The sequence below is a fragment of the Podarcis filfolensis genome, assembly GCF_964270895.1.
Source record: "Podarcis filfolensis genome assembly, chromosome: 6".
Taxonomy (NCBI): domain Eukaryota; kingdom Metazoa; phylum Chordata; class Lepidosauria; order Squamata; family Lacertidae; genus Podarcis; species Podarcis filfolensis.
Genome location: NC_139609.1, coordinates 64,312,100 through 64,326,527, shown reverse-complemented (window position 1 = coordinate 64,326,527; position 14,428 = coordinate 64,312,100). Strand labels below are relative to the sequence as shown.

The 14,428-nt window shown below is 44.8% G+C and overlaps 1 protein-coding gene across 2 annotated transcripts in view; it reads right to left on the bottom strand.

Moving 5' to 3' along the window:
- Positions 1-14,428, bottom strand: part of TAFA3 (TAFA chemokine like family member 3) — a 95,478-nt gene that overhangs the window by 61,045 nt on the left and 20,005 nt on the right. For both annotated transcript variants that reach the window (XM_083617652.1, XM_083617653.1), the window contains exons 2-3: positions 3,784-3,872; positions 2,472-2,587 (exon numbers count right to left, since the gene is read on the bottom strand). In XM_083617652.1, the coding sequence (XP_083473778.1) occupies positions 2,472-2,586 (115 nt within the window). In that variant the 5' untranslated portion in view covers position 2,587; positions 3,784-3,872. The remainder of the gene's footprint in view (positions 1-2,471; positions 2,588-3,783; positions 3,873-14,428) is intronic.

Here is a 14,428-nt window from a genome sequence, read left to right as displayed (position 1 = left end):
GAACTGTACCTTCAAATAGACAGAAAAATAAACTTGTAACTAGGTACAGTTTGTGGAAGTGCCAGATCCCAAAGCTCCTCACATTCTCCATCAGATGAAGTTTCAAGGAATAAAGCCATAATATGACTTCTAATCTTAACCAAGCTTCGCTGCAGCAAAGACGTACATATGGTGGTAATCTCTCCAAGTCAGGCTGCAGGCTGAAATAAGTTGGAACGGGCAGAAAGCACTCTTGACAAGAACTGCCACCTGCATTTACAGCACCAGGCCAGAAATGCAACAGAAATTACAGGCTGCAAAACTGAGTCAACAGCCGAGGAAAATACCAGCGATAACCAAATGGCTACCCACGATAAGAAAATTTGTGGGATTTGCAACTTGAGTCAGCCCTATGACTAACACAAATAAAGAATTAACCCAACTAAAGAACACTTCCAGTTCCTTAGAATTAAAACCTAAGAATCAGTTTTAAAATCCAAAAACTAAAATACAAGAATCATGGGAACATTCATCGATTTCTGAGGTTTATTTACTACTTGTTCTGGCAAAAAGGCATGTCGCTACAGTATTCCCACTGGACATAATGAACAGGTCAAAATGTAAATATCATAAGGCTAAGCTTCAGCTGAAAGCCCTAAGCTTGTGGGGTGGGGGACAGACAATAGTTTTATACCTTAGTGAGCAGAAGTTCTCCATAGTTTGTTATTGCCCAGTTGACACATCTGAGTGAACCATACAGTAGTTAATGGTACACCACAAGAGCAGAGATGACTCCTGCTTTGCTCCTCGCCTAGCACAAGCAATAATACACAATACCTGGAGTATCCTGACATCTGAACCAGGAATAGTGGTTTATTTTGCTCAAACTCTTAACTCTCAATAACACACCTTGGCTACACACCATGGTTTGTTTGGAGCAACCCTGGTTTGAGCATAAAGCTAAGTCAGAGGTCATGTTTATTGCTCCCACCGACAGCAAGGGAGAAGCAAAGCAGTTATCACCTGCACATCCATGATAAATCATTAGCTGAATCAGATTTTGCTGAGTTTTGCATTCCATTTAAAACACAATAATAGCATAAGAAGAGCCCCGCTAGACCATGCCAAAGGCTCATCTCATCCACCAGCCTGTTTTCACAGTGGTCAACCAGATACTGATTGCAGCAAAGCGACTGAACTTCTTGCAGGGAGAAGACCCTTCTCTGCACATGGAACATTGAGCTCTGTCGCAGAGATGTCCACTTGGGAGTTGCATTTGCCTGATGTCATTTTCAGAGGCTATATCAGGTACAATAAGCACAAATGGGAGAGTGCCTGCAGCATTCCAGCAAGTTCTACCCAGCCACCCCATGCACATTCGTTGTAGTTTCTGAAAACACTACTATGAGAACAACTGCAGACACAGATGACTCTGTCCATGCATTTGGAAACCCTGAAAAAACAGGACTACCAAGCGAGCAGAGAAAAGCTGCCCATGTGTACAATCACATATGTGGGAGTCATTTCAAATATTACAATGAATGTCTGTCATTCAGGGACTAAGCCTGCTGCTGCAATGCTGCTCACCATTCTCCACAATGCACATTTTAGGTGTGAAAGGGGCTTGAGTCTGTCTCAGAAAGGAGGTTTATGTTGAGGAAAAACTCAAGGGTTCTGAAGTTTGTGCATCTTTTTTCCTAAGGTACACTCGCAATTTGCCAATGCCTTTCTTGGCTTGGGCAGCCAGGAAATTACCCTGCAGCCAGGCTCTTCTTTGAGACTTGGCAGGTGCCAAACCTCACGTGCTCATGTGAACTCCACCCAGCAGGAGACAGTGTTGAGGCAAGAACCTATGTAATGTTGTTTCTTCCACCTTCTCCAATCATTAAAATGGCCTTTTGCAGAGAGGAGGAAGGGATGAGGGTCTGAGGTTCATTTTTACTGAGTTCAGTAAGTGGCTGGCTTCCCCCTCCCTCTGTGCCCAGTGTCAAATACCTGCTGGCTTTATGCAGCTGTTATAGCATTGAGAGAGCATGCTCTGAGAAAGAATTCTAAAATAATGGTGGTGTTCTGCCTCTAGAGTACATCTGAGTACACCCCTCACACCTGGAATTTTGAACAGACTTGAAATTCTGAGAAAGTACCAAGGGCACCAGTCACAAAATGGATGCTGTGTATAGGAGAAGCCAAACCAGTGTAAACAGCAACTGAACTGGAAGAGAAAACAATCTCTGCTGCACTGTAGATTTCTGAGGAGTATTTATGGAGACTTCTTGCAGGTGCCATAGGAGGTACTTCTGGACACACGGGTGACTCCTGCTCTAAACCTCTCAACATAAAAAACTGAACCTTCTTCAGAAGTCCAGTTGGTAGCATCTTGCAAGTCCTCAGAAGGTCTGGAGATGCAAGAAGTCTAATCCTGCGCACACACTTTTAGTCAAAACGCTGCAATAAGAAACAAGGGGAGATTCAAGAGGGATTGTTTGGCCTACCTGAATGGCTTCTGTGGTGTGATGAGGCTAGAGTCAGCCTTCCCCATAGCGTTATAAGGCAGAGAGAGAGCACCAATACCCCTTTGCTCAAGCTTCGGATGTCCCTCTCACTCATTCTGCCAAGGAAAAAGAAATTGCATTAAGATCCACATGTCATGGATAGGGCGTCTACAGGTCAGAAAAATCCCAGCATCTCAGACTAGATCAAGTTGCTGTTTCTGGAACAAGCAAGCTTTATTTTAACATATTTCAGCATTTCAAAACTAAACGAGTGGAGCATATGGCACAATTGGGGATCCTGATAAACCAGGATTTACTTTCAAGCAAATGTAAATTAAAGTCCCGGAAGACCTTTCCCTCTGAAAGTGAGAAGGTCAGGCCAACATACACAGGGAGACGTATGTCCAGAGATGCTGGGGGCAGGGCCTGCATCCAGGCCTGAACATGGCCATGCCCTCACACAGCCATAATAATAATAATAATTTATTATTTGTACCCCACCCATCTGGCTGGGTTTCCCCCGCCACTCTGGGCGGCTTCCACAGAGACCAAAAATACACTAAAATGTCACACATTAAAAACTTCACTGAACAGGGCTGCCTTCAGATGTCTTCTGAATGTCAGGTAGTTGTTTTTCTCTTTGACATATGATGGGAGGGCGTTCCACAGGGCGGGCGCCACTACGGAGAAGGCCCTCTGCCTGGTTCCCTGTAGCTTTGCTTCTCACAATGAGGGAACCGCCAGAAGGCCCTCAGCGCTGGACCTCAGCGTCCGGGTAGAATGATGGGGGTGGAGACGCTCCTTCAGGTATACTGGGCCGAGGCCGTTTAGGGCTTTAAAGGTCAGCACCAACACTTTGAATTGTGCTCGGAAACGTACTGGGAGCCAATGCAGATCTCTCAGGACCGGTGTTATGTGGTCCCGGCGGCCACTCCCAGTCACCAGTCTAGCTGCCGCATTCTGGATTAGTTGTAGTTTCCAAGTCACCTTCAAAGGTAGCCCCGCATACAGCGCATTGCAGTAGTCCATAGCACACAACGACTATGTTTGTATTTTCTCTTTTCACAAGTAGTTGTACAAATATAGTCCAAATAACTTCGGAGCAAAATGAGCTTCTTTTTGGTGCCAAAATAAGTTGGTCCAAAATTCAGCCCAGGAAAAGGGAATTGGTGGCATAAAGGAAGATCTGTGTGTTCCAAATAGATTCCTGCCACTTTAAAAAACACACCATTTTGCCAAGATTCATTCAGCTTTTTAACAACAGGCTTTCTTGTGAAATAATAGAAATAAGTATTTGAATAATGATACTTACCTCCTACTGGGGCTTCACAGCTATTGTTTGTGCATTGGCCAATCTCATATAGACTCGGTATTTGCAAAGAAGGGCAAACATCAGGGCATCTAAAAAATGAAAACAAACAAACAAACAGCTACTTAAATTTACAGTGGACAGCGTCTGCCTAAAAGCACCAGTGAATCATACTGTCCAAGACAAAACTCTAGAATAACACATACAGTAGCTTGTAAACAGAGGCTAATCCTCTTTGCAGATACAGTGGGTTTATTATTATTATTATTATTATTATTATTATTATTATTATTAGTCCCTCTCCTGCCCTCCTCATATTTCAGCTAACATCATGGGTGCTTATTTTACAGAGGACAGTCCTCTCTTTGAAGGGTTGAATAGAACACCTGAACAGAAATCTGGGAAGGCAGGAAAGTGATAAAAGGGCACAAGATCACTGCTGAAGGAAACCAAAGACCTGCCTAGTCCAGCATTCTGTCCTCCTTAGCTGCAAGACTGTCAGGTATTATTCTTCCCTTCTTCCCTTGAGGACAGTGGTGGCAGCTATTTTTGCCAGGGTAGCCCACTCATAGGATAAATGGGACATTTGCACTGTGTCACGTTCTGTGAGGCAGATTGGGGAGAAGAGGATGTACCAGGCAGCTTGCTGCTAGGAACTTTTTCCAGTTCTTTCTGGACTCTACAAAATGACTGGCTGAGAGCAGCAGCTAAAGGGCAATAGGTGAAAGGGGCGTGTCCATTCATGTAACTCCAGCTGGAATACATCTATATGGGGATCCCAGTCAAACTGCTCTATACCTTGGATGTGAGAAATGTTGTTAAAAATGGGCCCTTGAGGAAGTGATTTTTCCCAAAACAGGTTGCGCTTATTGTAAAGTGCATTTCTAGCACCTAAAGTTCTTGCATTTTGTTTCCTTTCTTTTTTTGCCTGCTGTCCAGAGCGCCAGATCCTACGGCAAGCCTATAGCTGCCATCCATCCTCCAACCACATCCAGACACTCACACAGGACATCCACCGCTTTCACTGGTTCAGATTTAAAAGAGAGGTAGAGCTGGGTATCATCCGCATACTGATGAACACCCAGCCCAAACCCCCTGATAATCTCTCCCAGTAGCTTTATATAGATGTTAAAAAGCATGGGGGAGAGGACGAAACCCTGAGGCACCCCACAAGTCTGAACACTCAGGGGTCTGAACACACATCCTCCAACACCATTTTCTGGACACGGCCCAGGAGGAAGGAGCGGAACCACTGTATAACAGTGCCCCCAGCTCCTCTAGGCGGTCCAGAAGGATTTCATGGTCAATGGTATCAAAGGCCACTGAGAGATCCAGCAGCAATAGAAAACAGCTTTCACCTTTGTCCCTAGCCCACCGGAGATCATCAGCCAGCGCGACCCATGCAGTTTCAGTCCCATGAATGAGGATGTAGAAATGTTAAGGGACAGCAAGCAGTCACAGAGCATAGAGTCTTCTTGCCTGTGCAGTCTCCATTTACCAGGGATGGGGGGGAAACGACAATTCACAGCCTTGTATATCACCTGCTGCGATTTAACGGGGTCCAGAGTGAACAACCACAGAAGCTGTAAAACTTTAGTGCCCAATCAGAATTTATTAACAGGGAGCTGGAGAGCGAGTGTATGTTGTTTGTGGTGATGGAGAGCCCTTCCTGGGCACAGGGCCAGCTTACAACTGTTCCTTGTCAAAACATAACACTGGATCTCTAATGATTTATCTGTAAGCATTTTAATCTGTCGTTCTATGACAGCAATTCTTAAACTCTTGTTTTATTGTGGCCCACTATTCTAATTTGCTTGTTCTTCAGGAATCACAGTACAGTATTTGCTATGAGGCTGCCTGAAAGGCTTCTTGGATGAGAACTAATCTCCTTCCAAACTCTGAAACGGCTGTAGCGAATGCACAGAAGGGGGAGCATAGTTTGTGTATGCACCATGTTACTGAGTTGTATTTGTTAAGCAAGGCCAGTAGTGGGGGGCCGATCCATTACAGTGGATGCGGCATTGCCCTACCAACCCCCACCTGCCCTCAGAGAGCCCTTCCTTGCCTGCTTTCTTACTTAGATGTAGCCCAGGGTATGGCAGTGCCTGCTGGTTTCATCCCCCACAGACTCAGTGTTGCCCTTGTTCAATTCATCTGTGAGGAGCATGGGGACAAAGTTAGGGCCACATTAGCAAGAGGGCTTGTTGCTTAATATGAGAAGAGCTATGCGTCTCAATGGATGCCGTTTACTTGATGACCAACTGCACCATCCCCTCAGTAGAGATGCTGGAGGATTCTGACAAAAACAGCAAAGGGAAGTGGAAAGGCTGCAGGTTGTATGTTCACCTGTGGTCAGGAACGGAACTCAATCCAGCCAATATAATCTGTATTCATTCACATTGATGTTGTTTTAAACATGCAAATGATACATAATTCATTACTTTGAATACATTGTTTTTGACATTTCCTTTACATTGAAATGAATGCAAGTTACACGAATAGTTTCATAAATTGCATAACTTATGTTAACTAGCAGATTGTGAGATGGCGAACACAGTATTTGGCAGAAACTGAACTGCAGCAGAGCAGAAACCATGTGGATTATGATGAATACAGGTTGGATTGGAACTTGCTGCCTTCTTATAGCCCTACTCCCCAGCGCCTGCTGTCTTATAGCTATGGTATTATGGTGATGCCATGGACTGGCTGGATGCAGAGAAGTGGTGGGAGGCACCAGCCAGGGTTTGCAAGCCCCCTCCACAGAGGCTGGCCCCTCTCACTGTCCTTGGAGCTTGCTTACCGGTAACCTCCTCTGCCTGACATCCAGACAGACCAGGGAGATTTTGATAGGCAACATTCTCCCAAGCGTGGGGAAATGCACACCCCCTCCTCCTGCTTCCGCAGGGGAAAGAAAAGTAGTCAGAAATCTATTTACATGATGTTTATTTCTGACATTACAGCACTACAGACAAACACGTCCTTTCAGTTCAGTTCTTCCAGCACGTCTAACAAACTTCCTGTACATGCGCACATGGAAGGTTTCAAATTACACTCTTCACAGAGACTTTTCCAGCCTGTGAACTTCCTGGGAAATTCTTCTTTCCTACAGATAGGCGCATCATGTGATGTCAACAATCTGGCTGTTTGCAGCTGTGATGTTTCCATATACTGACACCCCCATGGGAAGGAAGGCCCAGAACCAGGGGAGTGGTGGTGGGACAATGATGAGCGGTCAGAGGGAGAAGGAGCAGGCTGTGAGGAGGAGGTGTCAGCAGCAGGTGACAGGGTTTAGTGAGCAAGAGGAGTCTGTGACAAAATACAGTTCAGTGTCTGAGGCTGAAGCAGAGGCTGGAAAGGAGGGGGTCGAAAGCTTGCTGAAGAATCCAGGGAGCCTCCCCCTCCTGCTGAGACCAGCTCCCCTTCCCCCTTGGTCTCCAAGAACACATAGAAAAATGAAAAGAGGTTAGTTGTGCACAGACACAGTTTGAGACTGTGTGGGTTAAACCCTGAAAAGGAGAAGTCTTAGAAAAGGGTGCTTGCAACTGCTTCATCAGGGCAGGACCTCCTAGGAAGAGTTGCTGAGACCACTAGGCTGGAGCTCTGTGGTTTGTTTTCTTGAATAAAAACTGGCCTCGGGTGATATATTTTGTTGCTGACCGATTCAAGCCTTGACAGGTGGGCACTCAGTTGTACAAGCACAATCACAAACCCTTCCAATTTTTCCCTATTCTCAGATAATTTTTTTGTAAGGTCTCATAACATGCAAGTCATGCTATGGCATGGGAATCAATGACACAGACATTACAGAGACTAATGTTCAATTCAAACAGCCTTCTTCACATTTTTCTAGTCAGACAATGGTGAGATCCACTTGCAAAGTGGTAGTATAAAAAGGTCCTGCATGAATTTCCAAACTAATAAGGAAAATGTTGACTCACAGCCATTTGGGATCCTTTTAGTGACCCAATTTTATATGATTCTAGCTACAAGCTTATTCAGAACTCACAAGGGGAGCCTAGAATAGAAAAAGCTCCCAACACATAGAGGGCTATGAGAATTGCAACAGAAGGAAAGGAACCAGGAAGCAGAGCCTCACACTCCCTTCTCACGCAACAATAATCTCATGAGGAGGAATGTTGGAGAGAGGGAACAGCCGAATCCAGCACGGAACCAGCTGTACACAAGATGACTTCTAAATGCGTTCTTGTGAATTCATGCGTGTTGAAACAAGTGGTTTTCATGTACTTTTTCAATGGTAATCCTATGACCAACACAGATCCATTGCCCACTCAACCACAAAAAAGTTAATGGAGCACCTACTGAGACCCAACTTTTTACATAAATTCTGACCTTGATTTGGGATGTCAGAAAACAGCCTACCTCAGTCCGAGGCTCTTCATAGGCTGCCCAGCTCAACTCAGGGTCTTTCTGAACTATTTGTCATTCCCACTTCCTCTCAGTTCCATTTTCAATTAAGCAACAGGCCGCTAGCCTGTTGCCTCCCAGTACCCTGAAGTGGACTCATAGTGGGCCTAGCCAGCCAGGAATCTCATCCCTTTACAGGCAACAGCAGCACAGAACACAGCCAAACCCCACTAAGCAAGGAGACCGGGAGCAAGCAAGGAGGCAGCTGCCAGCTAGCTAGTCCACCCACCAATGCTCTGTCCCAGCTGGGGCACTTCCCTGTGTCTGCAACCCCAAGAGGAGCAAAGCAGGCGATGGGGGGTGGTAGCCAGGCGAACGGCTCCTTGGAGCATCCTGTGCTGAGCATGCCATGCCAGAGAAAGCATGATGAGCAGGAGTGGCTGGTAGGGCAACCCAGGGGAGCTATCAGGTAGCATCTTTTAACCTGGCAGTATCCTCTCCACAAACAGTTTTAAGCCAGCCCACCTAGGATGAAATTAAACATCACAATAGTGACTTGCCCTGTGAGATATTTTCATTCTCCGGAGAGTGCATTTGAACTTCACCTGCTCCTCTTCTTCATGAAATGTATGAAAACAGCAGTGCCTACACGATCAAATCTCCATTGTTTGTATTAGATATCACAGCCACTGGAAGTAATTTAAAGGATTGTTGGGATGTGTTTTTTTCCAAACTCACTGATGCAAATCTGCACTGCTGATTTGCTTGTTCTTCTTGGCAAACTCTGGCAAAAGGAATAGAAATATGCCTTGCTCCCAAAGACACATTTGACCTCAGCTATTTGCTAATTTAATATTACTTAATCTACTGGTCAGGATTTGTTATTTTGATTATTCTGTATGTCTTAATCCTGAAATAGTGCAGGGGTGCTTGCATGAATTTTAACCAATTTAAAGAGGGTGTTAAACTTGATTGAGCTAAGCCAGAGTTCTGACTTAACGAAGAGTCTTATTCTGCCTAATTCTGATTGGAGCTGGAAAAGGGGAGGAGCTCTATTTAACTGAGCACTAACACTGAACACCTGAACCAAGCAGAGGTTCACAGTCAGACTCTTAATGTAGATACACATATATGCACACTCTGCCCCATAAAGTATACAAGCCATTGACCCAAAAATGAGAAGTGTGCATAAGAGTTTCCAGCTGGGGAAAAGAAGGAGCCACACAGAGTATAGGCGTACGTACTAGAAATCCCAAAGACTAAAAGACTAAAACCTCCTGACCTAATGTTACCAGGTTCAGATGGAAATTTATAGTCTCAGGCATGATATTTATATAAATGCTTTATTATTATTTATTAATTTTTTTATTAAAGATTTTCTTGTTTTACAGACGTAAGTGTAATGTCTCATATTTTTTCCATGTAACATTTTTACAAATCCGTTTCATTTGTTGAGACATTAGGGGGAGAAAAAAAAGAAAGAAAGAAGGGGTGGAGGGAGGGATGATGGGTGGGGGTGGGGTCGGGTGGCGATGTTTCTGTTATGCTTAATGTATGTAGGGTTTGGTGTCAGTGTTGCTTGTGCTGTTCACTTGTGTTCCTTTGGTGGTGAGAGAGGTTGGAGTTGGCCTAGGGTGTGGTTGTTTGTGATTGGCTGTGGTGATCTTTGTTTTCGTGTGTGAGTGGGGTGAGTGGGTGTTTGGGATCAGGTTAGCCATATTGATTTGTATGCTGTTGGTGGATTATTGTCATTGCTTTGTTTGAAAACTTGTAGCCCTAACTCACTGTCCTTTCAGCAGTGCTGCTCACAGCAGCTGGGAGCTCCAGACTAAAAAACGTGCCCTCAACTCTTAAGTTCTGGCAGAATCATCCTGCACAGGGCTTGTCACATGGCTTTGGTGCTTTGCAGTGCACAGTTTGCATGCACTGAAATGATTTAACACTGGCCAAAGGGCAATCAAGCTGAGCGCTTTCTGCTCTATACCTATCATTATACATGCCCTTCCCACATTCCTAGCACTGCTGAGGGGGCAACTAGCATGATTGGCTGATTGCATGCGGTACTAATATGCTTGAAATTAAGAGAGATTGCGAGGCTGTGGCCATTAGGGCTCTGACTGATTGAAAGTCACACACAAAGATCTAGTGCAGAACCTTAGACAAAAGAAAGATGGAAGGCGGCGGCAAGGGAGCAAGGGAAGCCCATTGCTAAGGTCTTGCACTTTCAAGTGGGTACATCTTGGCACCAGTGGGTCAGGAAAAAGCTCTTCACAGGAAGGGTATTTTATTAAATGTATTGTTTGCAATCAGCAGCCCTGTCTCCAAGGTCCTTTCGAAAGTGGCATCCACAGAAAGTGGAGAGCCTGATGGTTGCGACATTGCAGCTTCGGAAAAAACTCTATGCAGGGTAGCTTGCCAGAGGCTCACTTTGTTACCTGGAATGCAGACTTTCGTTTATTTATTTGGTCCAGGCATTGAATGAGTAACTTTAATGCGCCCCTGTATTTAACGCTTGTTCTGTTTTACGGCTGCTTCTTCCATTTTAGCCTTTGTATTTATAATGTTGCATTATTTTTTATTGCGGTTTTAATCGAGTGTTTGAAATCTTTGACAATTTTAATAACATAGCATGTATAATAAAATATAGTACTCGTGAATGGTACTCTTCTGTGCAAGTGTTTTTAAAGGTCCAGGACCCCTTCCCTCCCTTTATTTTGCTATAACTGTCTCCTCCAATGTGATCGCCTCCAGATGTTTCAGACCACAATTCACAGCAGCCCCAAGCAATACAAGCTGATGGGAGTTGTAGTCCATCTGGAACCCACCACACTAGAGCTACAGAAACTAGATGCAGCAAGTTGCCCTTTTTCTAAATGGTAGATGTTTATAACACACATAAACATACATACAATATATTTCATAATGCAATGCTTCATAATAAAATGTTCCTATAGGATGCATTAAAAATATATATCTTAGTTTATATGAGCAGTATGTGAGTTTATATAAATGCTTTTCTCCCCCCCCCCCCAAAAAAAATGCAGAAGAAAATTAAGAAATACAAAATGCTCCATTATAGCTCTTAAAACTTTTTTTTTTAAAAAACTAGGCTTATTTTCTCATGCCTGGACTACTCACACCCTGCTGTGTGGTATATGTCTGTTGAAACAACAAGATCGGCTAATCTGGTCATGCATCAAAGTGGTGAAGCAGCTGTTTAGAAAGTGCTTGAAAACTGTTATTATACAGCAGCTTACACATATCAACACAATAAGAGCAGCTGCACAATCTGGAACCTCTGAGAACATGGAGTAGTGTGTCCCATAATCTTCAGTTAAACCTCACAGACAGATGCAGGAGTGTCAGTAGGGGACGATAAGACTAGGTTCTGCGGAGTCATAATATGCGGGACCCTCATTGTCAACAGCACCCCCACAAATGGAGAAGACCTCCATATGGAGGCCTCTAATCACACGACTGTCTGATAACACAGTGCAAAGAGACCAAGAGCAAATGGCAACTGAATACGGACACTCTGTGACCTTCGGATGAACTGAAAGATTGCATCCGATTGCTCAGAAATGCCCCTTGCAAACATATCATGAGAACCGTGCTGCTCATGTTACAAACACTACAGATCTAAAGCTCAAATGCCAGCATTGTGTGAAAGAGCTAAATGAAGGAAAGATAAATGAACACACACAGATGCACTTGGTCAGTCCCACTCTCTTTGCAGTGAAACTTCCGTTTAGTTTGAAAGTCTCTCAAAATCACCTGGTACTTGCACTGCAAAATATGCATCTCCTAAGTAGATGTAATACATAACACACCATTATATGATGCAGCCGAAGAAAGACAGAACCCTATCCTATATGGGGAAACTGCCATGCTATGTGTTGCTCACAGAAGGAGCAAGAGAGGATCTCCATCAATTTGCTTCCTTCCGAAAGCAAGCCCACATCAGCCAACACCATCAAGTCCTCCCCCTGCTGTGCTGACTTACAGTGTGTGGTGGATTGGACAGCCCTAAATGGATTAAGGTTGGGAAAAGAGCCAAATCATCCCTTGCTTTAAGAAGAAAAAACACATACTGGAGAAATGGCTATGATGATCAAAGGATACAGTCTCATGCCAAGACTCTGCAACCAACAGAGCCTTTTTGAACTCACTTGAGAGACATCTTCCATGGTACATTACATGACAGCAAACCTTACTTACTACCAAATTAACACTCCTTGGAGGGCCTTGGCCAGCATCCCACTTGGGGCAACTATATTGTGTGGGTTTGTATTCATGGAAAAGCCTGATGTCCAAAACAGTTAACAACCAACCTAAGGGACACGGGTGGTGCTGTGGTCTAAACCACTGAGCGTCTTGGGCTTGCCGAAGGGAAGGTTGGCGGTTCGAATCCGCACGACAGGGTGAGCTCCCATTGCTTTGTCCCAGCTCTTGCCAACCTAGCAGTTTGAAAGCACACCAGTGCGAGTAGATAAATAGGTACCACTGCAGCAGGAAGGTAAACAGCATTTATGTGCACTCTGGCACTCGTCATGGTGTCCCATTGCACCAGAAGCGGTTTAGTCATGCTGGCCACATGACCCAGAAAGCTGTCTGTGGACAAACACCGGCCCCCTCAGCCTGAAAGTGAGATGAGTGCCGCATCCCATTTCACTGGACGTAACCCTTTCACTGGACTTAACTGCCCAGGGGTCCTTTGCTTACTTTTTACTTGCACATAGAGGGCAAGAAAAGTGAATGGGGCTGTGGAGCCATGTGTTTGGCCCCAAAACCCCACATTCCTTCTACTCCTATTATTCTTCCACTGCTGTGTTGAGCCCAATATCTACACCTATCTATTTAGATATATCTGTATCTTCTCTGTAAGTGGGGGCTTCCCATGGAGTTGGAACTCTTGAGTGCTCAGGGTTCTAAATTATGTGAGGATCCTCCACACAGCGAATAGGTTAGAACAGAAATGTGGCCATGCAGCCTTTCTTGCCACTCTAGCACATCAGCGTTGTGTTGTCTAGGCAGCCCAGGACCACCATACATACTGCCCAGGTATTTGCCCCGGGGAGACTTTGGTGATGCTACAACTTGGGTGCTGCTAAAACAGTGGTTTGGCTTCCCCCTCAGAGGCACACTCCATTGTCTCTCAAGACAGCTGAATACTAACAACCAACCTGAACATGCATTTGTCATAATCTTACAGCGCGTTTTTCTGTAAGTGATGAGAGTAGATTCCAAACTTGGGAAGTTCGGAATAACCAACTCTTGAAGTCTGAACAGCCTCAATTCAATAACAAATTGACCCTGGGTTCTTCTGAATTCAGACCTGGAGGATTGGGCTGGAGAGGTGTCTGGGTCCTGTTGTGCTCCTGATGTCATAGGGAGCACGATGCAGTTTTGAATTCAGAAGTAGGGTCAAGAAATAATGAAGGGGTTTTGTTTACTTTCTCGGGGCGAGGGAAATCACTCATTTCGCCAAGGCCAATTCTGAACTGTGTGGTGGGTAGGTCACCCATCATTAATCTGTGTGCGCTTGCATTACCACATTTGTGGGTGCATCATAAATATGTGATGTGCGGAGAAGGCTCCAAGGAAAAGCCAGAAGAAGAGGAGGGAGGGTGAAACTGCATTAACTAATGCAGGTTAATTGATCCTCTGGAAAGAAAAAACACATACACAGAGTGCCGATGAGATCTCGGTTACACAAAGGCTGCTTTGCATTGGATTGTCAGTGTAAAGAGGCTTAGAGCAAGTGTCAGTGTCATTTACACCCCTTTATGCCTGCAGAGAGATGAAATGAGATCGGAGTGACACAGACCCTTAAGCAAAAAGTGCATCCTGTCCCAAAGGGATCTCCATTTAGCCTGTAAGGTCTGGATAGTTTCCCCACACTGCACCCCCAGGCGCTCTCACCACTGGAGGGTTCATTATCCTTTCCAGCATCCAGGCATTGCTACAGAGCACCCTAACTTAATAAATGATTCAAGCAGAGCTAAGTGATGGTGTGGGTAATTTGCAGTGGTAAATGTAATGTACACTGTGAGCCACTCTGAACAGACCTTGCTTGCTTCCCAGATGATGATTTTATTACAGTACTGTGGAAGCATGGGAATATACACCACGCCCAGCAAATATTAATGAATGAGGGATGCATACTAGGTGACTCTGGAAAGTGTCAAAGAAAAGGCAACTCAGACTCTGGAATCTGGGGGATCCTAATGAAAGTCAACCACGCCACCCTGCTTATTCCCTCCGAATCACCCAATTATTTTTT